The 22943-nt window shown below is 46.2% G+C and overlaps 2 protein-coding genes across 3 annotated transcripts in view; both read left to right on the top strand.

The window, feature by feature from the left end:
- The window catches only part of TNNT1 (troponin T1, slow skeletal type), a 504690-nt gene that overhangs the window by 386225 nt on the left and 95522 nt on the right, over positions 1 to 22943 (top strand). The window contains exon 1 of one of the 2 annotated variants that reach the window (XM_066627287.1): positions 9147 to 9150. The exons of the other annotated variant lie outside the window; for it this stretch is intronic. The gene's annotated coding sequence lies outside the window, so the exon portion shown is untranslated. Of the gene's footprint in view, positions 1 to 9146; positions 9151 to 22943 lie in introns of those variants that run through there. 2 annotated transcript variants of the gene reach the window in all.
- LOC136653462 (galactoside alpha-(1,2)-fucosyltransferase 2-like) lies at positions 21225 to 22145 on the top strand. Its single transcript, XM_066630358.1, has one exon. It carries the CDS (start codon positions 21225 to 21227, stop codon positions 22143 to 22145), a length of 921 nt encoding a protein of 306 aa, XP_066486455.1.

Below are 22943 nucleotides of genomic sequence, written 5' to 3'. Positions count from 1 at the left end.
AGGTCCATCATAGGGGTGGCCTCCCAGACCGGGTAACACGAACCCTAGTGACACCACTGCCTCTGCAGACAAACAGTGCATCCAGGGAGACCCAAGATCATGGCTACAGATTGCGCTAGTGTGGGGGCAGGATTAGCCAGTGCAACCTGTTTGTCTGGTGCTGGGTACAATGTGTCCAGTTCTCATAGTGTCTGAACAGGGCTTTGCATAATGGGCTATATAAAAGTCAAGAGGGCAAGGGGTGATGTTGTGGAGAGATTGAAGCCTGAGCCTGAACAAGCCTGAGGATCCAACTCACAGGTGTACGTGCAGGACTTCTGTTCCCCTCCGGAGATTCGGTTTCTCCTGGAGGCCAGAAAGGCAACAGTGCAATTTCGGAAAGAAAGGGCAAGACCTGCTGCCACCCTCCTCCTATGCCTCTTGACAACAAAGTTATTTGTGTGCATGTTTATGTGGAGAGAATCTGCTTGCATTTTTGTGGTGTGAGTTGCTTCTGTGTGCAGCACAGCGTGGCGTGACAGGGTGTGCAGGGCAGGGTGGCAGAACGCTGCCTCTGCGCTGCAACAAATGCACTGTGCTCCTTGCGTGCCGTCATCAAACCAAGGAGTGCTGGACTCCCTGTAAACAAGACCAGAAGTCTTGTACTTCCAGATTGCACGATAGCGCATGAGGAGCGTGGGACGGAAGGGAATGATGAGCTTCTTGCTCAAATGATTGGGAAGCAGATCTCTGTAGCTTGAATCGGTGGCTTGCACTGGTGGTGGTTTGGAGGGAGGCAGAGATGGCATGCTTGAGGCGAAAGACACCCTGAAATTGCCACTCCCTTAGACGCTTTGCATCAGCTGGGCTCAGGGATGGGCCGGACCTGGCGCATTGGTAGCTCTCCCTATACATGCATGTTTATATTCTCCTCCTTAACTAATTTCTGCCCGGCCCACAGATGTACACATTTGATCCCTGTGGCATATATGCAACGTTGGGCAGAAACGGCTTACATGCTTCTGAAAATACACATGCATTCATGCACACATGACACCACCCTTTTTTTAGCCACAAACATGTGAGTACAGCAGGGTGCTTTAAGCTGCAATCCTATGCCCAGTTATCTGGGTGTTAGTCTCGTTGAACTCAGTGGAGTTACTTCTCAATGGACACACATGGGGATGTGCTGTTGAAAGAGTAAAAATGGGTGGCTGGCAGTACATGCCAAAACACATCTATTCAGAAGAAAAGCCCTTTTATTTTAATTGGACTTACACCCAGGTAAGCATGTGTAGAATTGCAGCCTAACAGCCCCATCCTGAGTTGCCCAGCGTGCGGGACTGCTGCAGCACCAAAATGGCTGCTGCGGCATCCTGAGTGCGCCGGGCAGCCAGCAATGGCTCCTCAAGAGAAGGGGACATTTGTCCCCTTCCCCTGGGTAAGGGAAGCAACTCTGGCTTAGGGTTTTTCCCAGCTGCTCTCTGAAATCCGTCAGCTGCACTAGGGTTCCCCTGCGGGCAAAACCCAGACTCTGCCACTGAGATGGGCCCCCTCCGGATTCCAATTTGGTGGCCATTTGGAGCAAACTCACACATTTGGGACTTGTGAGGAGGGACATTTAGGGGCACCCTATTCCTGCCCTTCCCTGTGTCCTTCGGAGTTTTGTTTGACACAGCAGAGGTGATGGAGGTGCAAGCCTTTTCCGTTCTATTCATAGCAGCTGTTGTAAAAGGTCACAGATATTTTCAAAGTCACATCTATTGTTTCTCGGCGTGTCTTTAAATAACCTTAACCAGCCTGGGGAGGCATCCTTACATACTCACCTCCCTGCCTTTCTCTTGTACTCCAGAGCACTCCTAATGGGACTCACCCCTGTGCCAAGTAGACACATCCCCCCAATGGAAACTTTTTAAAACAATCCCTGACAATCATGCTCTAGTTGTAAGACCACCAGTATGGTTTGAAATGACACTTCTCTGACATTAGAAATATTGAATAATGTAATAAGAGAAGATGATAGGGTGAAACCACTCAAAATTAAAGGTGAAGAATATAAATTACAAGCATTTGCGGATGATCTGGTATTTATTTTGGAAGAGCCACTCAACTCCATGGAATTTTTGATAGAAGACTTAAAACAATATGGAGAAGTAGCAGGTTTAAAAATAAATTACCAGAAGACCAAAATGATACTTAAAAACATAAAAAATAATGATATAGAACGATTAAAGGCATTTGGATTACAGATAACAAACAGAGTAAAATATCTAGGAATTACAATTACAAAAAAGACAAGTACATTAATGGAAGATAATTATATCAAATTAATGAAAGAAATAAAAAAAATTTGGAGAAATATAATAAACTGCAACTGTCTCTAATGGGAAGAATAGCTTTGTTGAAAATGAAAATATTACCAAAATTAATGTTTTTATTTCAGACTATTCCAATTATTTTGAAGAGATCTTTTTTTGAAGAAATGAACAAAATTACTACAAAATTTGTTTGGCAAGGTAAAAAACCAAGAATAAGACTGAAATTATTGCAAGAAGATAAAAAAAGAGCAAGATTTGGATTACCAGACTGGGAATTATATTATCAAGCTGCAGCCTTAAACTGGATAAAAGATTGGGGACTTGTAGTGAACGAAAAAATCTTAACATTAGAAGCACACGATTTACAAATAGGCTGGCATGTGTTCCTCTTTTATGATAAAGTTAAACAGCATGGATATTTTAAACAACGTATTTTGAGAAGATCTCTAATTTGGATATGGGATCAGATAAAATATAAGATATATTTTAAATTACCTAGATGGATAAAACTGCTCGAAATAGCAACCAATCCAAACTGGATTTAAAAAGATCAAAATAAACCATACAGTGACTTGCTGAATAATAAAGGAGAGATTTTAAGTAAGTCTGAGTTAGAAGAGAAAGGAATAAAGCTGGACTGGTGGAATGAAATGCAAATAAGAACAAGATTACGAGAAGACCAAAAAATAGGTCTATATGAAGAAGATATAAGTTTTGATAAAATATTTTTGATTGATGAGGGAAAGTATATAAGAAAAATGTACAGTTTTCTCCTGGAGATGAGAATGGAAGATGAGATAGTTAAAGATGCAATGGTGCGTTGGGCAAAATATTTTGGATATAATATATTAATGGATGATTGGAATCAAATTTGGAATACAAATATTAAGATAACTAAAGCAGTGACTTTTAAAGAGAACTTATATAAAATGTTTTATAGATGGTATTTAACACCAGAGAAGTTAGCAAAAATGTACTCTGGGTTATCAGATAAGTGCTGGAAATGTAATGAGTTAGAAGGAACTTTTTATCACATGTGGTGGACGTGCGAAAAAGCAAAGAAATATTGGAAAATGATACATAAAGTGTTGCAAGAGATATTGCATTGTGTATTACCATTCAAACCAGAAATATTCCTCCTAAATGTGACATCAGACATTAAAGACCAACCTAAGAAACACCTTATTGTACATATTGTTACAGCGGCAAGAATATTGTTTGCGCAAAAATGGAAATCTATAGATGTACCAACTAAAGAAGACTTAATAGATAAAATCTATGAAGTAGCAGTGGAAGTTTTAACAGAAAGAATGAAAGAGAGAGATTTAGATAGAGTAAGAAAATATTGGAAGTTTTTTTATGATTGGGTAGATAAATTTAGTTAGATAAAATGGAGTGTTTCCTAAAAATTAATTTTTTATGTTGATAAATATGCGAACCTTTGTATTGATGATTATTGTGTTTTTTTTGTGTTAATTGAATGATGTATGTTGGAATCTGGGGCCAAACCTTATGTGTAACCTGTGTTGTACCCTACCCAAAGTTAAGCCTATTTCCTTTCCTGTATCTATAATGATTGAATAAAATATATTTTAAAAAAAATAAAATGAAATGACACTTCTCTTCTGGCATCCAGGAAACAAACCCAAATGAACAAATCCTTGATCGTACGCTTGCCAGGCAAAAGAAGTTTGAATTGTTTGAGCATCATTTTCTGAGCACACTTCAGTTACTATATTACTTGCCAGCTTCCTTATCTGGGAGAAATATGTCAAATACGATAAGCCATCATGTTCCTGGCTGGATCTATTTAATCACCGGAACTAGAACTGACCTAGAGGTAACTTTGCTCAAGCCCTTAAAATAGTCAAATAATTGTAAGGTTATATTGGCCTCAACCTAAGACATGTTTCTCCCTAATAATATTAGCAGGGCATTTTAGACTCTTCCAAGTCCTTTGCATGCATGATGTCAGTACACTTTACTACTGGGGTGTCAAACCCGTTTCACATAGCAGGCTGAATAGCATTCATGGTGCCTGCTGAGGGTCAGAAGTGACATCATTAAGCAGGAAGTGATGTCATTAAGCAGATGGTGGCCGGAAATCAGCATTTTGTTCTCACATAGAGAATTTATAAGCTCCAGATGACAGAAGAGAAAATGGGCAAATCTTATTCATACTTTCAAGATATGGGAGAGCCCAACTGTAACGGGGGGGGGGGCTGATAAATGGCTTCCAGGGGCCACATACAGCCCACAGGTCATATGTTTGACATACCTGCATTACAACAACCCTCTAAGGTAGGCCTTGACAGATAGAGAGAAGGCTCCCAATAAATCACAGAGTTATTATCAGTTTGCCCAAGACATTTCAAGACTTTAAAGTATCTCCCATAGATTATTCTTGTTGCTCTTAACCACAATCCTGTCGAAGGTAGATCAGTTTCTTTATAAACCCCCCCTCCCGGGGGGGGGGCTGAGGCTCAGAGAGAAAGTAGCTTGCTGCCTATGACCATCTAGTGGGCTTGTGGCCAAGGGGCTTCCCAACTCACAGCTTCAGGACTAAATGGGACACGATAGGACAGCCATGTGTTTGCCCAGTCTCCTTATTTATTTGTTTGAAGAATTTCTACCCTGCGTCCCTCCCAGTAAGGGCAATCAAGGTGGTTTACAAAATTTAAAACATAATTTTAAAAAACATTAAAAACAATTAAAATGGAAGGGGAAAGAGTAGGGGATCTATCCTTTACGTGAACAGGAGCCTTTGGGGGAGGGAAATGAAACCCACCTCTTTTTATGTCCAAATATGACTCCCTCTGCCTTTTACACGAGTGTGACAGACACATGGAAAGCTGCCCCATCAGTCTAACTTTGTGCTTCCCGCTGTATGCAGTCACCTGTAGTTGTGGGAGCAGTCACTAGGGTAGGCATCATGTCTCCCTGAACCTCTCTCCTACCCCAAAAGCCAGCACCATCTTCAAGGAAAAGGTGGGAAGATCCATTTCAGTGGAATCTGCAGCTTTCCAAGCTAGCAATTGCTTTTTAGCCATGCTAAGGATTAATGGGCAAGGTAGCTGAACAGGTGTCAGATGTGGCCGTGAGACTCTAGGGTTCAAGGCTCACCCATTATAATAGCAGAGACAGAAAAGGTGTTGGCTTATTGTGCTTACATGCCACCTTTCCTCCAAAGAGTTCAGAGTAGCGTACGTGGCTTCCCCTCCCTTATACCCTGGTTACTGAATAACCTGTGAGATAAATTGAGCTAAGAACTGCTGACAGACTGGTCCAAAATCAACAAGATTTATGGCGATTTGAACTATAAATCCCTACTATCCTAGATCAGTGGTACTCTGCACGTGCTCAGAAGTGTTCTAGTCATTTGTCAATTTGTTCGTCCTGACATTGGAAGACAAGTCCTTGGGTCAAGAACAAACACGGTCTGGCTCAAACCCTCAGGCCCTGATATTTAAGTTTGGAAAAGAATTCCTAATGAGTTTTGAGAGGAAGAGGTGAGAGATAGGGAAATTAGGGAAGTGGGTTGGAATATTAGGTGAAAGAAATTCACGTTACAGATGTGAATGGTATTAGGGAAGGAAACTGAAGGCAGTGATAAGAGTTTGATAAGCTGGCATGAGTTCAGAAGAGGGCAACTAAAATAGCCAGGAGTCTGGAAACCAAGTCCTGTGAGGAATGGTGAATGGTCAAAAGAGCTTGGTATGTTTAGCCTGGAGGAGAGAAGATTAAGAGGAGATATGATATCCATCTTCAAGTATCTGAAGGGCTGTCATGTAGAAGGACTTACTCTCTGTTGCTTCTGTGGGCAGAACTAGAACCAGTGGGCTGAATCTACAGGGAAGTAGATTTAGGCTAGATGTGAAGAAGAACTTCCTAAGAATTGTCTAACACTGGAACAGTCTGCTTTGTGTAGTAGTGAGCTCTCCCCTTTGGAGGTTTTCAAGCAGAAACTGGATGGCCAGTCCTCAGGGATGCTGTAGTAATTGTCTGCACTGAGCAGTAGGTTGGACTAGATGACCTCCAAGGTTCCTTTCAACTCTAATATTCTGTGATTTTAAGAGGGAAGCCAGGTTCAAAATGCTGCTATAGTTTGGTGGGAGCGTGGTAAAGCATATCCTTTCATGCAGGAGATTCCACGTTTAACCTCCAGTTAAAAGGAGATTGGGCTGGGAAGGACCCTTCTGATACCCTGGTGAGCCCACACCAGTCAGAGAAGATGACGCCAACCGGGCTAGATGGTCCGATGGTCTGACATGGCATGAGGCAGCTTCCTAAATTTGTAGAAAGGATGGCCATCTGTCAGGGATGCTGTAGTAGTTGCCTGCATTGAGCAGGAGGTTGGGCTAGATGCCCTCCAAGGTTCCTTCTGACTCTAGTATTTTATGGCTGCAATCCTAACCACACTTTCCTGAAAGTAAGCCCCATTGAACAAAATAGAACTCACTTCTGAGTAGACCTGGTTAGAATTGTGCCCTATGATTCTATTCCAAGCATGGGTGTGTCAACACTGGTGCTGCACAACAATCCCTGTTGGATCACACCGAAGGCCCTCAAACCCAACATCCTACCTCCCACAGCTGCCAATCAGATGCCCCAGGAAAGCCTGACAAGCAGGAGTGAAAGGCATGCCCTCTTCCCCACAACTGGCCTTCAGACATGTGCTGCTTCTGCTGTTGAGTGAATAATCTCGGAATTCCTTCCCATTCAATGCGCACTCCTGCAGCCTTGCTCTGCGCCATGCAGGCTGAACATCTCCCCAGTAAAGAGACCTGGTTTCACACACACACACACACACACACACACACACACACACACACAGCACATCACAGCTTCCCCACCTGGAAATGGACGGCTCAGAGATCCCTCTCTCCTGAGGCAGGCGCTGGTTGATCCAGAGGCGGAGGTGAGGGTTGTAAGTCCTTATAATGAAGTAACCAGATACCCTTCTCCCTCCCCCCCCTCACATTTGGATGAGGGGATTTGTCAGAGAAGAAAGCGACACCAGTGTGAGGTCATCTATGCATTCCTGGGACAGAATGTTCATGTTTATAAGTGAAAGGAAGACGCATATGTGGGGCAGGCAGGGGCGGGGTAGGCAATGCCAAAAGGGGCAAGAAGGTACAAGAATATTCAAAAAGCCTGTTGGGGCTGTGAAGTAGGATGGAAGCATTTTCAGCAAACCAACCAATCGGGATTGCTGCTGAGTCGAAGCAGGTTCTGATGATGTGCTGACAGCTGATTTTAAAAAAAAGAAGAAGTGTGTAGTAGTGGTTAGAACAAAAATGAGGATTACAGACAACTGGGTTAAAATCCTTGCCCAGCCATGAAGCTCACTGCGACTGTCACTCTTAGCCTAGCCTACCTCATAGGGTCGCTGTGAGGATAAAATAGCCCGTGCTGCCATAAGCACTTTCATTAATTTGTGTTTGTAGAGACCAGAGGCATAGTTGTATGGAACTTCAGACATTCTAATGAACACAAGTAGGTTGAAGTCAGAACCTGTGCCTCCCCATTTCTCCCTCCCCATATGAACATCGGAAAAGATCTATTCAAGCACACTCCAGAAAACTCTCCTGACCATTTCCACGTCAGGGATTACATCCCCCCACTGAATATATGGAACTTCCATGCCCAGGAGCAGTATACCACTGAATATAAGTTGCTGGGAGGCAGCAGTGAAAGAGAACATTTGCCTGGTGGGAAACTAGATGAGGGGCCTTTGATCTGGTCCCCCAGGGCACTTACTTTCACTGACATGCCTGTGATCATGGTTGGCTCCAAGACAAGCATCATCAGGTTCTTATTTCTCAGTGTGAACCTTTCACCCAGAGGCGATCAGGAGGGATCACATGGTCTCACATGAAAAAGGATGGTGGCGCTTAAAAAAGCAGAATGATTATGAGACAATAATAAAACCACAAAATAAAAGCAACCATGGGCGTGGGAACCCATAGAGTGAAATGCAACCCTACTCCAGAACAAGTGTCTCAACTTGCTGCCTCTGAACCCCAATGCTGAGCAAGCCAAGTGAAGCTCCTTCAGGAGGGGGTGGGTCCACAATCTAGGCGCCTCTGTGGAGCAAGTCCTGCCTTGTGCAGTTGCCCTCCACACTTCAAATTATAGCAGACAATTTAGTGGGCTGACAAGGAGTGGATGTATAGCTTGGCCCCCAGATATTACTTGTGTGCATGGGTAAATTGCACTAGAGTTTAGAGTGTCATTTGTACAGTTCTCATTAGCTACAGTGCAAAAGAGAAAATAGAATATTTGACACGGCTCACATTCATCCCTTTTTATATCTGAGATACAGTAAATGGTTTTCACTACTGTGAACATCCCTGTGAAAGTCAGGCGTGCCATTTTAGAGTTTGATGGTAGCTTAGGGGAGATTCCAGCTGCATAGTAAGCAGGGACATAGTGCATAGTGCGATACAAGGACATCTGCAAGAGGGATCTGAAGGCCTTAGGAGTGGACCTCAACAGGTGGGAAACCCTGGCCTCTGAGCGGCCCGCTTGGAGGCAGGCTGTGCGGCATGGCCTTTCCTAGTTTGATGAGACACTTGGCCAACAGTCTGAGGCTAAGAGGCAAAGAAGGAAGGCCCATAGCCAGGGAGACAGAACAGGGACAGACTGCACTTGCTCCCAGTGTGGAAGGGATTGTCACTCCCGAATTGGCCTTTTCAGCCACACTAGACACTGTTCCAGAACCACCATTCAGAGCGTGATACCATAGTCTTTTGAGACTGAAGGTTGCCAACTGCTGTAGTAAGCAGGGGGAACGGGGTGGCCCACCCTGGGTGACACACCTCCGGGGGTGACAGTTGCTCCACCCAAGACCCTGCTGAGTGGATGCCCTTGCTGTGCTTGGGGCAGATGGGCTCTCCTGCCCCCCAGGCTCTGGTTGAAAACGGCTGGCCCAGAAGCCATTTGGTAGTGCATGCAATGACGTCATTGCGTCACTGCTAAATCACTTCCAGGATTTACACTCAAACTCAACTGCACTCAAACTGAGTACCAGAATGATATGGCGCGGGGGGTGTGACACCTGTCCCAGGCAGCGCCCACACTGGCAACACCACTGAAGGATTCAACAAGATATAAAGAGTTAGTCCCAAGTTTTTAAAAAATGCAAAAGCCAAGTCACTGAAGATAATTTAGTCTCTGTATTTTGATTAATACAAAATAATAATAACGTACTGCAGCACTGCAATATAACTTCCCCATAGCACTGCCCTTGTTAGCAATGGCTTTGGTGGTGCAGAACAAGAGGTTTTTATTTGGAGGCCCTCACAAGAATGAGGGGAGCTGGCATCAGCCGGAGAAGCAGAGAATAGAAATAGCCACGCTGTGACACTTATGCACACACACACACCCATGCTCCATTGTTCCCAGGGAGCAAAAATGCCAGTGTAAGAAGAGCCTTCCCAGCTGTTGGAAGGAAGATAAACTTAGCCTGGGGAAGGCAGTGGTGGATTGAGTGGCCATAGTGTGTGTGTTGTCAGAAAGGCTGCTGGTTAGGAGTGAAACCATCCGTAGAAGGGGAGGTGGGTGGGCTGAGGTTATATCAGCAAGCAAGTGTGGTGGGCTGGTGAAAAGGAAAGAGGGCAAAATGGGCACAGCGCCAAGCAGTTAGCGATGGTCACCCCACTCTCTGCTTCCTGCTCACCCTTCAACTGGGAAGACTGGAATTTGCTGAGGAATCGGTTGTCTCCCCACTGCCACCACCCAAAGCGAATATGTCCAGACCTGGAGAAGCTCCCTCCCTCCCTCCCTCCCAGGTTAACCTGGAGCACCAGATTCCAGTGAAGGGGCACCCCTGCTTTAGAAAGTCAACTGCAGGGGAATGTAACAGCCTGAAAGGCACAGCACACCTGCCCTCTGCTGAGTGAACCTAGATCAGGCAGATGAAACCATAAAAAATACAAGGAATTCGTTAAAACTATGGATTTTTGAACGGGGGCACTGCTGACAAAATTTTAGCTTACCAGGGGTTAAAGGAGAAACTGAAACTAAATCCGTAATGTGGCTAAGAGCTTGCTCCCCTACTTTGGTTGCATAGTTCCAGGGTTCTGGCCTCTATACTTCCACGGCGGGTGATTGTGATGCAGGAATGATCTAGTGTTTGTGATGGGGGGGGGGGGAGCCATGATCACTACCAACTCCAGAGCCCAGGTCAACCAGGTGGGTAGACCTGGGCTCCTGACTTAACTTATGGGCTTCATGGTCGAGGTTCACTGGACAGGTAGCCCTGGGCTCCTGCACGGACATGGAGCGCAGATTTACTGGCTGGGTAGACCTGAGCTCCCCCCTAGACTTTGAGCCATTGGCTGGAATGGGAGCCCAGGTCTACCTAGCCAGTAGATCTGGGCTCCAAATCTAGGCAGGAGCCCAGGTCTACCGGCTGGGTAGACCTGGGCTCTCATTCCAGCCAATCTCGCCAGTGCTCTGTCCAGTGGGCATTCTTCTGGCGACAAATTTTGCTCCACTGCCCAGCGAATGCCCTTCCCTGCGGGGCTGGCATACAGTTTGGGGGGCCACGCACCCATGGCCCCCCCAGGATCTGCCCCTGGTGTAATGTTTGCACAGACAGATCCGGGCAACACGCCTACGCATCTTTGTGCATGACCTTGAAAAGCCAAGGTTTGCTGCTATCAGGCTCATCTGATTGAATAATTTGCTATCATCTGGGCATCACTGTCTGCCCCTCTGACCTGGTCAGGATGCCGACTGACTGACTCCTTAATTTGGATTAGGATAGTACATTTCCTGGAGACACAAAATGAGTTAACAAACCAAGTGTGGTTGGTAAACGTAACTTGACAACCCCACCTTTGTGTGTTTATATCGCTTTTTACATTTCCTTCTCGACAGAAGATGAATAAATACAGGGACATGGCTGGTGTACTCTCTCACAATTTACTTTGGCTGCTAGCATGTGTCAGCTTTTAATTTAAAAAAACTAATAAAGGAAAATGGAAGTGTTGGAGATTAGCACTGATGGGCGTAGCAGGATTTACAGGACTCGCTTGCATCCTTCCAGCTGAAATGATAACAGACGCTCTTAAAGTGCATATGATGTTTGCATGAGGGGAGGAGATTAGGGATGGAGTTTAGGAGTTCCAAGGCCTGACATCAGCAGACAGGGAAACTACTGAGGACATAGTAAAATTTTGAAGTGGAAGAGGCATTCAGATAAAAATCTATGCATTTTAAGAACCTGTGCTTTGTCAAAAAGCAGCAATGGGCTTAAAAACATAAGAACAGCCCCAGTGGATCAGGCCATAGGCCCATCTAGTCCAGCTTCCTGTATCTCACAGCAGCCCACCAAATGCCCAGGGAGCACACCAGATAACAAGAGACCTCATCCTGGTGCCCTCCCTTGCATCTGGCATTCTGACATAACCCATTTCTAAAATCAGGAGGTTGCGCATACACATCATGGCTTGTAACCTGTAATGGATTTTTCCTCCAGAAACTTGTCCAATCCCCTTTTAAAGGCGTCCAGGCTAGACGCCAGCACCAAATCCTGTGGCAAGGAGTTCCACAGACCGACCACACGCTGTGTAAAGAAATATTTTCTTTTGTCTGTCCTAACTCTCCCAACACTCAATTTTAGTGGATGTCCCCTGGTTCTGGTGTTATGTGAGAGTGTAAAGAGCATCTCCCTATCCACTCTGTCCATCCCCTGCATAATTTTGTATGTCTCAATCATGTCCCCCCTCAGGCGTCTCTTTTCTAGGCTGAAGAGGCCCAAACGCCGTAGCCTTTCCTCATAAGGAAGGTGCCCCAGCCCAGTAATCATCTTAGTCGCTCTCTTTTGCACCTTTTCCATTTCCACTATGTCTTTTTTGAGATGCGGCGACCAGAACTGGACACAATACTCCAGGTGTGTCCTTACCATAGATTTGTACAATGGCATTATAATATTAGCTATTTTGTACTCAATACCCTTCCTAATGATCCCAAGCATAGAATTGGCCTTCTCCACTGCCGCCGCACATTGGGTCGACCCTTTCATCGACCTGCCCACCACCACCCCAAGATCTCTCTCCTGATCTGTCACAGACAGCTCAGAACCCATCCGCCTATATCTAAAGTTTTGATTTTTTGCCCCAATGTGCATGACTTTACACTTACTGACATTGAAGCGCATCTACCATTTTGGTGCCCATTCTGCCAGTCTGGAGAGATCCTTCTGGAGCTCCTCACAATCACTTCTGGTCTTCACCACTCAGAAAAGTTTGGTGTCGTCTGCAAACTTAGCCATCTCACTGCTCAACCCTGTCTCCAGGTCATTTATGAAGAGGTTGAAAAGCACCGGTCCCAGTACGGATCCTTGGGGCACACCGCTTTTCACCTCTCTTCATTGTGAAAATTGCTCATTGACACCCACTCTCTGCTTCCTAGCCTCCAACCAGTTCTCAATCCATGAGAGGACCTGTCCTCTAATTCCCTGACTGTGGAGTTTTTTCAGTAGCCTTTGGTGAGTGACCGTGTCAAATGCCTTTTGAAAGTCCAGATATATAATGTCCATGGGTTCTCCCACATCCACATGCCTGTTGACCTTTTCAAAGAATTCTATAAGGTTCATGAGGCAAGACTTACCCTTACAGAAGCCATGCTGATTCTCCCTCAGCAAGGCCTGTTCGTCTATGTGTTTTGAGATCCTATCTTTGATAAGGCATTCCACCATCTTACCCGGTATGGATGTTAGGCTGACCGGCCTATAGTTTCCCGGGTCCCCCTCTTTCCCTTTTTAAAGATAGGTGTGACATTTGCTATCTTCCAATCTTCTGGCACCGTGGCCGTTTTGAGGGACAAGTTGCATACCTTAGTCAAGAGATCTGCAACTTCATTCTTCAATTCCTTAATAACTCTTGGGTGGATGCCATCAGGGCCCGGTGACTTATTGATCTTTAATTTATCAATGAGGTCTGAAACATCTTCTCTTTTAACCTCTATCTGACTTAACTCCTCGGTTAGGAGGGGCCGTTCGGGCAGCGGTATCTGCCCGAGGTCTTCTGCTGTGAAGACAGATGCAAAGAACTCATTTAATTTCTCTGCCATCTCTAAGTCTCCTTTTATCTCCCCTTTCCCTACCACACCATCCAGAGGGCCAACCGCTTCTCTGGCAGGTTTCCTGCTTCTAACATATTTGAAGTAGCTTTTATTATTCTCCTTAATGTTGCTGGCCATGCGTTCCTCATAGTCTCTCTTGGCCTCCCATATCACCTTCTTACATTTTTTTTTTTTTTTTTGCCACAGTTTATGTTCCTTTTTATTCTCCTCATTACGGCAAGACTTCCATTTACGGAAGGAAGCTTCCTTGCCCTTCACAGCCTCTCTAACTTGGCTGGTTAGCCATGCGGGCACCCTCCTGGATTTAGTGGAACCCTTCTTTCTTTGCAGTATACACCTCTGCTGGGCCTCTATTACTGTTGTTTTAAGCAGCCTCCATGCACTCTGGACTCTTTTTACCCTCCCTTTCAACCTCCTTCTAACCAGCCTCCTCATTTGAGGGAAGTCCGCCCGTTGGAAGTCAAGGGTTTTTGTTAGAGATTTGCCTGGTATTCTTCCCCCAAGGTGCACGTCAAAACGGATCGCAGCATGGTCACTGTTCCCCAAAGGCTCTGTAACATTGACATCTCTAACCAGGTCCTGAGTACCGCACAATATTAAATCCAGAGTCACCTGTCCTCTGGTGGGCTCCATGACTAGCTGCTCTAAGGCACAGTCATTTAGCATGTCAAGGAATCCCGTCTCCTTATCGTGACCAGAACACAAATTGACCCAGTCAATATGAGGATAATTGAAGTCCCCCATGATTACAACCCTGTCCCTCCTTGTCACCTCCCTGATCTGTTTCCTCATTTCAAGGTCCCCATCCGATTTCTGGTCTGGAGGACGATAGCACGCCCCCAGTATTACATCGCTGCACAAGCCTGGTAATTTAACCCACAGAGATTCTACGGTGGAGTCGGACCCACCTTCAATCTCTACTTTGCTGGATTCTATCCCTTCCTTAACATAAACGGCCACCCCACCTCCAACACGCCCTTCATGCTGAAGGCTTCATGCTGAATACAAGTGCCAGAGAGCAAGGCTGTCATCTGCCTTCCTTGCTAGGTGAGGCAGCCTCTTTCTGCACAGGGCTTCAAATGATAAAGGAAAATGAACCATTTCCCCATAACTGACATACACATAAGCCCTCTCTGGATTTTATTCCCACCAGGTGCAGTGTGATTGAGAGTTATATCCCCCCCTTGCGGGTCTGTGTCACGCACGCACCCCTTCGGTTGCTGTGTGGCAGCGGGGTGATGCCTTCTGGGATTTGGCAAAGACATCACACATAGGGGCAGTCAAAAGCAGTAAATATGAAATACCCTGATTTATCACGAAATGGGACTTTAAAAGGGATAAAACGAATTTATGTGCAATTAATGAAATAGCATGATTTTAAAGTGGCTCTGGAGTGTTTCAGACTGTTTGGAGTGCCTCCAAGGTGCTTACGGACCTGTTTTCATGCTGGGGGAGCTCTTCCAAGACAGGCAGGCCAGGCTCACGAGAGCTATACCACACTCCGAGTGCGAAGACGCCGTGGAGTGCCTCTGCTCTTGTCTGCTCAAGCCTGGTGGGGTATGCTAAGGGAGGGAGCTCTCACGAGGCCAGCCTGCTTCCGGAGATTTCCCCTGGCATGCCCCATTGCACTCCAGCTGACAAGCGCAAAGGCACTCCGCTGCACCTTCATCTCTTCAACTGGAGTGGAGTGGGGTATGCTGGTGACTTTTGGTCTCCCTGTCACACCATTCTGGCTTCTCCATTCCTTGCCCGTTCCCCGAGCAGTTCCCAACCCCGTTCCCCAAGCAGTGTGGAGCAGCTTGAAGTCACTCCCTTCTCCTCGGACATGTGCCACCTCCTGAGGTGGCGCAGGTCTGAGGAGACCCATTGAGGCTGTGGTGGCTTACCCGGGGGTAAGGGGAAAAGTTTCCCTTGCCTCCGGCTGAGCCAATTCTGGCCCCAATCTTGCGCTGGGTACAGCGCAGGCCTCCTGACCTGTCTGTACCAGAGCAAGATAGGATTGTGCTGAAAGTCACAAAAGTGGCAAGAAATGCAGCTCAAAAGTAGTATTCAACAGCTGAACCAATAGAGAGGAGTGTGGAAGACACACCTTGTCTATTTATTAATTATTATTATTAACAGTATTAATGCCATCTGGCCTGAGCTCAGCCCTGTATGGATGGAATGTTAAAAAAAAATGCGTATGCAATGAGCCATATTATGATCTACACACAAATCTGGCATCAAGTTTGCACAGAAGAAGTTTTATGATTTCTGCATAGGCATTTTGTTAATATGTCACTGAGTCATTTGATCCTTTTGGTTCCTTGGTCCTTCCTTGTTGAAATCAGGGGTAGGCAGGGCAAGATCTGCCGGCACAATGCAGAGAGGCTGATGAAGTTTGATTGGCTTGGATCCGGCCCAGATTCCTAGGGACACCTTGGGAGAGTGGCTGGCTGCAGGCTAGAGCTCCAGGTTAATCTTTCCCTGTGGGCAAGGTGAGAGGCACAGTTGGGAACCTCTTTGTTGGCTGGAGGGGTGGGCAAAAGAACCAAGCCTGAAATGGTGAGTGGTTGGCAGGAGATGTGGAACAATGAAGGGAATGGAGAGCGAAAGGATTCTCACCCCCGACCCTCAAGACAAATATGATTGAGAGTTAAATTCATTGCTGTGGAATAAATGAAAGCACGGAAAGGGAGAAGACCAAAGAAGGTAAGGATGGAGGGTCTGCCATTAATTTCCTAGAGGACTGACGGTAGGCATTGGGCTCAAGAGTGAATTACTTTAGCCCTGTTACTTGGACTCCTGGGTCCTTGGGAGGGAGCGAGCATTGAGAGCTCCATCTTGGCCCTGCTATGGGAAATATTCCCTTCCCTCGCCTCAGCCCTCAGTCCAATACCTCCAGAACGGTGCTGGCAAAATCAGTGGAATGATCTCGATGTAAAAGGATTATTGCGGATTACAGACTGTAACAGATGGGAGGGTGTGTGTGCAGGACTGCAGTCTTCTTAGGATGTGATTGGAACCAAAGCGTTGCCAGGTAAGCATATTTAGGACCTGCAGTTTGAGGTTAAGTGTTTGGATAGAGGCTGTAAGGGGAGGCCTGCGCCTTGCCAGGGACACTGAAAAAGATTTTTCCGAGGTTGAAGACATGATTGAGACATACAAAATTACGCAGGGGATGGACAGAGTGGATAGGGAGATGCTCTTTACACTCTCACATAACACCAGAACCAGGGGACATCCACTCAAATTGAGTGTGGGGAGAGTTAGAACAAACAAGAGAAAATATTTCTTTACTCAGCGTGTGGTTGGTCTGTGGAACTCCTTGCCACAGGATGTGGTGACGGCATCTGGCCTGGATGCCTTTAAAAGGGGATTGACAAGTTTCTGGAGGAAAAATCCATTAGGGGGTACAAGCCATGATGTGAATGCGCAACCTCCTGATTTTAGAAATGGGTTATGTCCGAATGCCAGATGCAGGGGAGGGCACCAGGATGAGGTCTCTTGTTGTCTAGTGTGCTCCCTGGGGCATTTGGTGGGCAGCTGTGAGATACAGGTAGCTGGACTAGATGGGCCTATGGCCTGATCCAGTGGGGCTGTTCTTATGTTCTTATGTACCTGGGTTGGAGGGAAAAGGTGAAGCAGCACAGCCCAAGTGAAAGGGAGAGAATGGAGAGGGGGCTAAGACCCAGGAGGATTGAATCGCTCCGCTTTCACTTTCACTACTGCAGGGAGCCCTGCCAAAGGTCGCACAGGGCTCCCTGCACTCTGGGGAGGCTGCAGGAGGCTTGGGTAAGTGAACGCAAGCCCGTGCGGCCCCCTGAGCGGCGCGATCCTGGGGATCATACCACTGCGTCCTCCCTGCCTCCAGGCTGCCCCCACCCCTTAAGGGGGCAGAGGCCAGGGCCCACAGGCTGGGGCTTCGCGACACCCCAGTTTGAAAAGCCCTATTTTAGATTAATAATCTACAAACTTCTAGTTCTCCCAGTTTCTGCCTGAAATGAGCTCAGAAATGTAGAAACAGCCTGAGATTGAAAACGATTTTTTTTTTTGCAAAGTTTGTTCTCCCAAACCCCAGTCATTCCCTGTTGCAGTTAGGCAGCAGATAAGACTGGGGACCCAGCTTGCCAGCCTAAAGGACTATTCTTCATATTCCCGTTTTTATGTCTCATCTGTTAAACAAATCCTGACCAAGATAGTCATACAAAGATTTCCTTGAGTATAATCAACTGAAAAAGGGCTTTACGTGTAAATACTATATATATATATATATATATATATATATATATATATATATAGAGAGAGAGAGAGAGAGAGAGAGAGAGAGAGAGAGAGAGAGAGAGAGAGAGAGAGAGAGCGCATTAAAACAATGCTGCAGGTAACCTGGCACTGAACGTATGGTTTGGTTTCACTTCAGAACATCTGCCCCTTACTGCCCCTTACTGCCCCTTTGCAACAGCATTCAAATGGCACACATCTATTCCATTTAGGGCAGAAAATAATTGGGTTCCCTCTAAACATACAGTCATGATACAACTGGGAACAGTCCTGGTCTTAAAGAATGCCTCTGTTGACTGAATAGTGCCACAGATTGTATTATAGTGCAAGCCTATGCATGTCTACTCAGAAGTAAGCCCCACTGTATTCAGTGGAACTTACTCAGGGTGACCAGATGTCCTCTTTCTCTAGAGCAGGGGTGTCCAAAGTTTTTGGCAGGAGGGCCACATCGTCTCTCTGACACTGTGTCGGGGGCCGGGGGGGAAAAAGAATTAATTTACATTTAAAATTTGAATAAATTTACATAAGTTTACATAAATGAATTTATTAAAAATAAACTTATATGAATGAATGAAGGTCTTGCAATAGCTCAAGGCCTATAAAAGGCCTTGCACAAAGCAAAGCTTGCCTTTCCTTTGCTGCCACTGCTGCATCACAGATGTGAAACAGCAAGCAATAGAGGGAGCCCTCATACCACAGCTCATGCGAAAGGTCGAACAGTTGGCCGTCATGCTGAGAGCAGTTGCATTGGGCCAGTGTGGGCTCCAACAAATCTCAGGAGGGCCAGAAGCTCATTGGAAACCGCATTGAGAGGCCTCGAGGGCCGCAAGTGGCCCCCGGGCCGGGGTTTGGGCACCCCTGCTCTAGGGCAATGCCCTCCTTTTTATTCTCATGCTCTGGAAAAGAACTTAAATGTCCTCCTTTTCTCTGTGAATGGGCACCTGCAGGTAATGCATAGCCCAGTGGTGTAGCTAGATCAGGATCCAATCCTATCCAACTTTCCAGCACCGGTGCAGCCCCGAGGTAAGGGAACAAACGTTCCTATATCTTAAGGAGGCCTCTGTGACTGCTTCCCCACCACAGGATTCAGTGCATGCCCCATTGGCACAGCTGCACTGGCACTGGAAAATTGGATAGGATTGGGCTCTCATTTGACATCCAGGGCCCATAAATTTTTGTCACCCCATATGACATAATTCATAATGTCATAATTATTATAATTCATAATTCAAGATAAGTTTATTATTCCCCCTGAGCAGAAAATTCTTGGGATTGTCACAAACCAAAATGGCCAAGAAACTTCTTTCAGGTGCTAATTCTCAGCTTATAAGACCGATTGAAAGTTTTTTGACTGCTGCTTGCAAAACCCAGAAGGGCATTATTAATAAGAAAGGAAATTTTAACAGCTACTCCTTCTTATTCGTTCGTAATACTATGATGGCTATTTTATTGTATTTTCATGTTGCATTTTCATGTTGAATGTGTTTTAATGTTGAAATTTTAAATTCCGCCTGCTGTAGGGCGGTATTGTGTGTTTGTTTTTTCTGGTCTTTGACCGTAACAATAAATACATTCATTCATTCATTCATTCATTCATTCACCTGAGCCCTCCACAGGAGACCAGAGCTGCACTTCGGCTCCCTCTGGAGGGCATTCTGAAGCCTGCAGAGGCAGTGCATGTCTGCCCACTGCCTCTGCAGGCTTCAGAAAGACCCGGAGAGGTGAAAAAAAATGTCATTTCCGGTTTTTTGAGGGAAACCTGAAGTGACTTTTTCACCAAATTAGGCGTTCTGAGACCAGGTGAAACCCTCCAGGCGCTTCCCCGGGCTTCAGAATGCCTTATATGGCAAAAAAATAAATAAAAGGTCACTTCTGGTATCCTTGCAGACACCAAGGCCCCAGTTGTACTTGCTTTCCTAGACAAGGATGGCTGGAGCAGTGGAGGCCATGCAAGGATGATCCACCCCAGGGGCTAAGGCACAGAACTGCTGTTGCATAGAACTGCACAGAACGGAGTTGCAGCCAAAACTCTGTTAAGGAAGTAGAAACTCTTTAATCCCTTCATGGTCAGTTCCAGGCTATGGTTCAAGGGGCAATAAGGTTTGCCCCTACAGCCCCTGTGGCAATGCAATTCTGTTGGCCAATGGAGTTAGTCCTATGCAGGGTCCATCCCAGCAACCTCTGGGGTGGGGAATGAGAAGAAACTGTTCCCTCCCCCCAAACTCAGCTCAGCCCAGGTCAGCCTGGCAGAGAGTGATGGAGCGGTGGAAGGAGAAGAAAGAAAGGTGGAAAGGAAGCAAAGTGGGGAAGGTGAGAAAGGAGGATCCCCAGCACATGCATGCACACATAGGTGCCCCAAGCTGTGTTTTGCCACAGTGCTCAGTGCCACCTGGAGCGGCTCTCAGGTTTGACTAATCTGCAGACCTTTTAACCTCGTGGCTCTCTTCCATTGTCCTTCCCTGCCCCCTTTTGCTCCCGTTTCCATCGCATGTCTACCTATTTAGTCTGTAAACTTGTGGGAAGGATCTTGCCATTGTGAATTAGAAGCTCCCTCACTTTTTTGTTTGCACAAAGCAGTCACAGAGACTTCTGATTCAGGCAAGGGGTGCAGCACACTTTTGTCCCCTGATTTAAATCACCACCAAAAAAGCCCGGGGCCCTGCTAGCATTAAGGACAGTGAAGGACTATCTGCTGAAGCCTGGGGCCCTGCTAGCATTAAGGACAGTGAAGGATTATCTGCTGAATCCTTATTTCAAGAACTGGGCAAGAACTGCCCAGCCAACAGCAAGAACTGCCCAGCCAACATTCCATGGGACATTCTATTGTATGGCAAATATACACAACATTAGTTTCAACCACATGACTAGCTCAAATCACAGGAGTGAAGACCAATCTTCTGATTGTTATCTGGATGCTAATACCTTCCCAAAGCAACTTCCTCATTCTGTAACAATTGTAACCAATTCAGGGCTGACCCATTGGTGAGACCAATTGAAGATGTTGCATCAGGCAGCAGATTTGTGGGGGCGCATTTTCCTGTCCACCTTCTTGCCTCCACTGCTCCTTCTTCTCCTCCCAGTCCCTGGATTGGAAAAGGGGTAAACAATAAGAGGAAATGTGAAGAGAAGGAGAGTACTCAGCCAGAGAGTGGCAGAAGCATGGGCTTACACAACATTGGGTAATAGAGGCAGCATTTGACATCCCACCACAGGCATCAGCAGATCCTGAGCTAGCCCTGAACCAATGGGAATGGCTTTGAAAAGCTAATCCACTAATACATACAGCATGTTGATTGTATCTACCTTTTCACTCTACTCTTCTTTAGGTGTCTCTGTTCTGGAGCTATGAACCCCTCAGAAAGACATATCTTCAGCCAATCCTGTTTTGCAGTCTGCGTGTACTTATTTGGCCTCATGTCTCTCTCCATGTATTTCCATCTGCAATATAAGCTCTCTTACCAGTGGTGGACATTCAGCTTCACACACACATCAAATTCATTGGGGGAACACCATTTGTCCCCTAACCTGACCCATAATATTTCTAGCACACCCGCTCCATTCACAGATAGAGGTATGTGGACCGTGAACACCATTGGACGTTTGGGGAACCAGATGGGAGAATATGCCACCCTCTATGCCTTGGCCAAGCTCAATGGGCACCAAGCTTTCATCCACCCATCCATGCATCAAAGCCTAGCATCAATATTCCGGATCACGTTGCCTGTGATTCATAGTGAGGTGGTTGGCAAGATTCGTTGGAGGAATTTCAATCTGCATGATTGGATGTCAGAGAATTATCGTCACATCCAGGGCAAGTACGTCCGGCTGACAGGCTACCCTTGTTCCTACACCTTCTATCACCACATCCGCCAGGAGATACTTCAGGAGTTCACTTTCCACGATCACATCAAGGAAGAGGCCAACCAATACCTCCTGAGTCTGCGTGGGCAGCGCCAGAATGTGACATACGTTGGCGTGCATGTTCGGAGGGGGGATTATGTCAGGGTGATGCCCCAGATCTGGAAAGGTGTGGTGGCTGACAGAGGCTACCTAGAGAAAGCTATGAACTACTTCAGACAGAAGTACAGCAATGCTATCTTTGTGGTGACCAGCAATGGGATGCAGTGGTGCAAGCAAAACATTAACGACTCCACAGGGGATGTTTACTTTGCTGGCGACGGGCGGGAGTCATCGCCAGGGAGGGATTTTGCTCTCCTTGCTCATTGCAATCACACAATAATGACCATTGGGACATTTGGCATCTGGGCTGGCTACCTGGCAGGAGGGGAGACTGTCTACTTGGCCAACTACACCCTCCCAAATTCTCCCTTCCTTAAGGTTTTCAAGCCCTCTGCAGCCTTCTTGCCTGAATGGATTGGGATCCCGGCTGATCTTTCCCCTCTTCTGCCTAAGCAAGCCACCCAGGTCACCTCTCCTGCCCAGGTCACTGCTTCTGCACAGAACACCTCTGCTGCCCAAGTCCAGAAGCCATGAGCTAGACCAGAAAGCTGCTGGTTTTGCCTAATTAGATAATAATCAGGTCTATTTGTGAAGTGATCTCATCAGGAACCTGACAGCTTCTTACAGGATAATCCGAGACCTAGCTTGTTCTACCATATTGGCTTTTAAAAACCATTTCACTTCACAGTGAGGAAGCATGAGGGATGCCCCACATCCTACAAGTTCTCTCACTACTAATCATGTACGTAGGAGGATCCACACAAACACTATGGATCAGTGTTTCTCAAACTGTGGGTTTGGACTCACTAGGTGGGTTGCGAGACAATTTCAGGTGTGTCCCCATTTATTTCAATATTTTATTTTTAATATATTAGACTTGGTGCTGCCGTGGTTTGTGACTGCATTTGGGGAAATGTTACAGATTTGTACTTTGAACAGGCTATGTAAATGCTTTTAACAATGATAGTCAATGGGACTTACTCCTGGGTAAGTGTGGGCAGGATTACAGTCTAGGATTGTTAAAAATGTCCTTGCTTGATGATGTCACTTCTGGTCATGACATCACATTCGGTGGGTCCTGACAGATTCTCATTCTAAAATGTGGGTCCTGGTGCTAAAAGTGTGAGAATCAGCAGGCATCCTTCAGTCTTAGAAGACTACGATATCACGCTCTGAGTAGTGGTTCTGGAATAGAGTGTCCTATTCCAGTACGCGAAGCCTGGGTAAGGTAGATATGGAGGATAGACTGTTACCCATGCAGGAAATCCCCCCTCTCCATGTCACTGAAATGGTCCAATGGAAAGGCAGAGGCCAATACGGTTGGTTCCAGCG

This window comes from Tiliqua scincoides, chromosome 5 (assembly GCF_035046505.1).
Source record: "Tiliqua scincoides isolate rTilSci1 chromosome 5, rTilSci1.hap2, whole genome shotgun sequence".
NCBI lineage: Eukaryota > Metazoa > Chordata > Lepidosauria > Squamata > Scincidae > Tiliqua > Tiliqua scincoides.
Note: the sequence above shows the minus strand (reverse complement) of the source record. Positions and strands in the feature narration are given on the sequence as shown.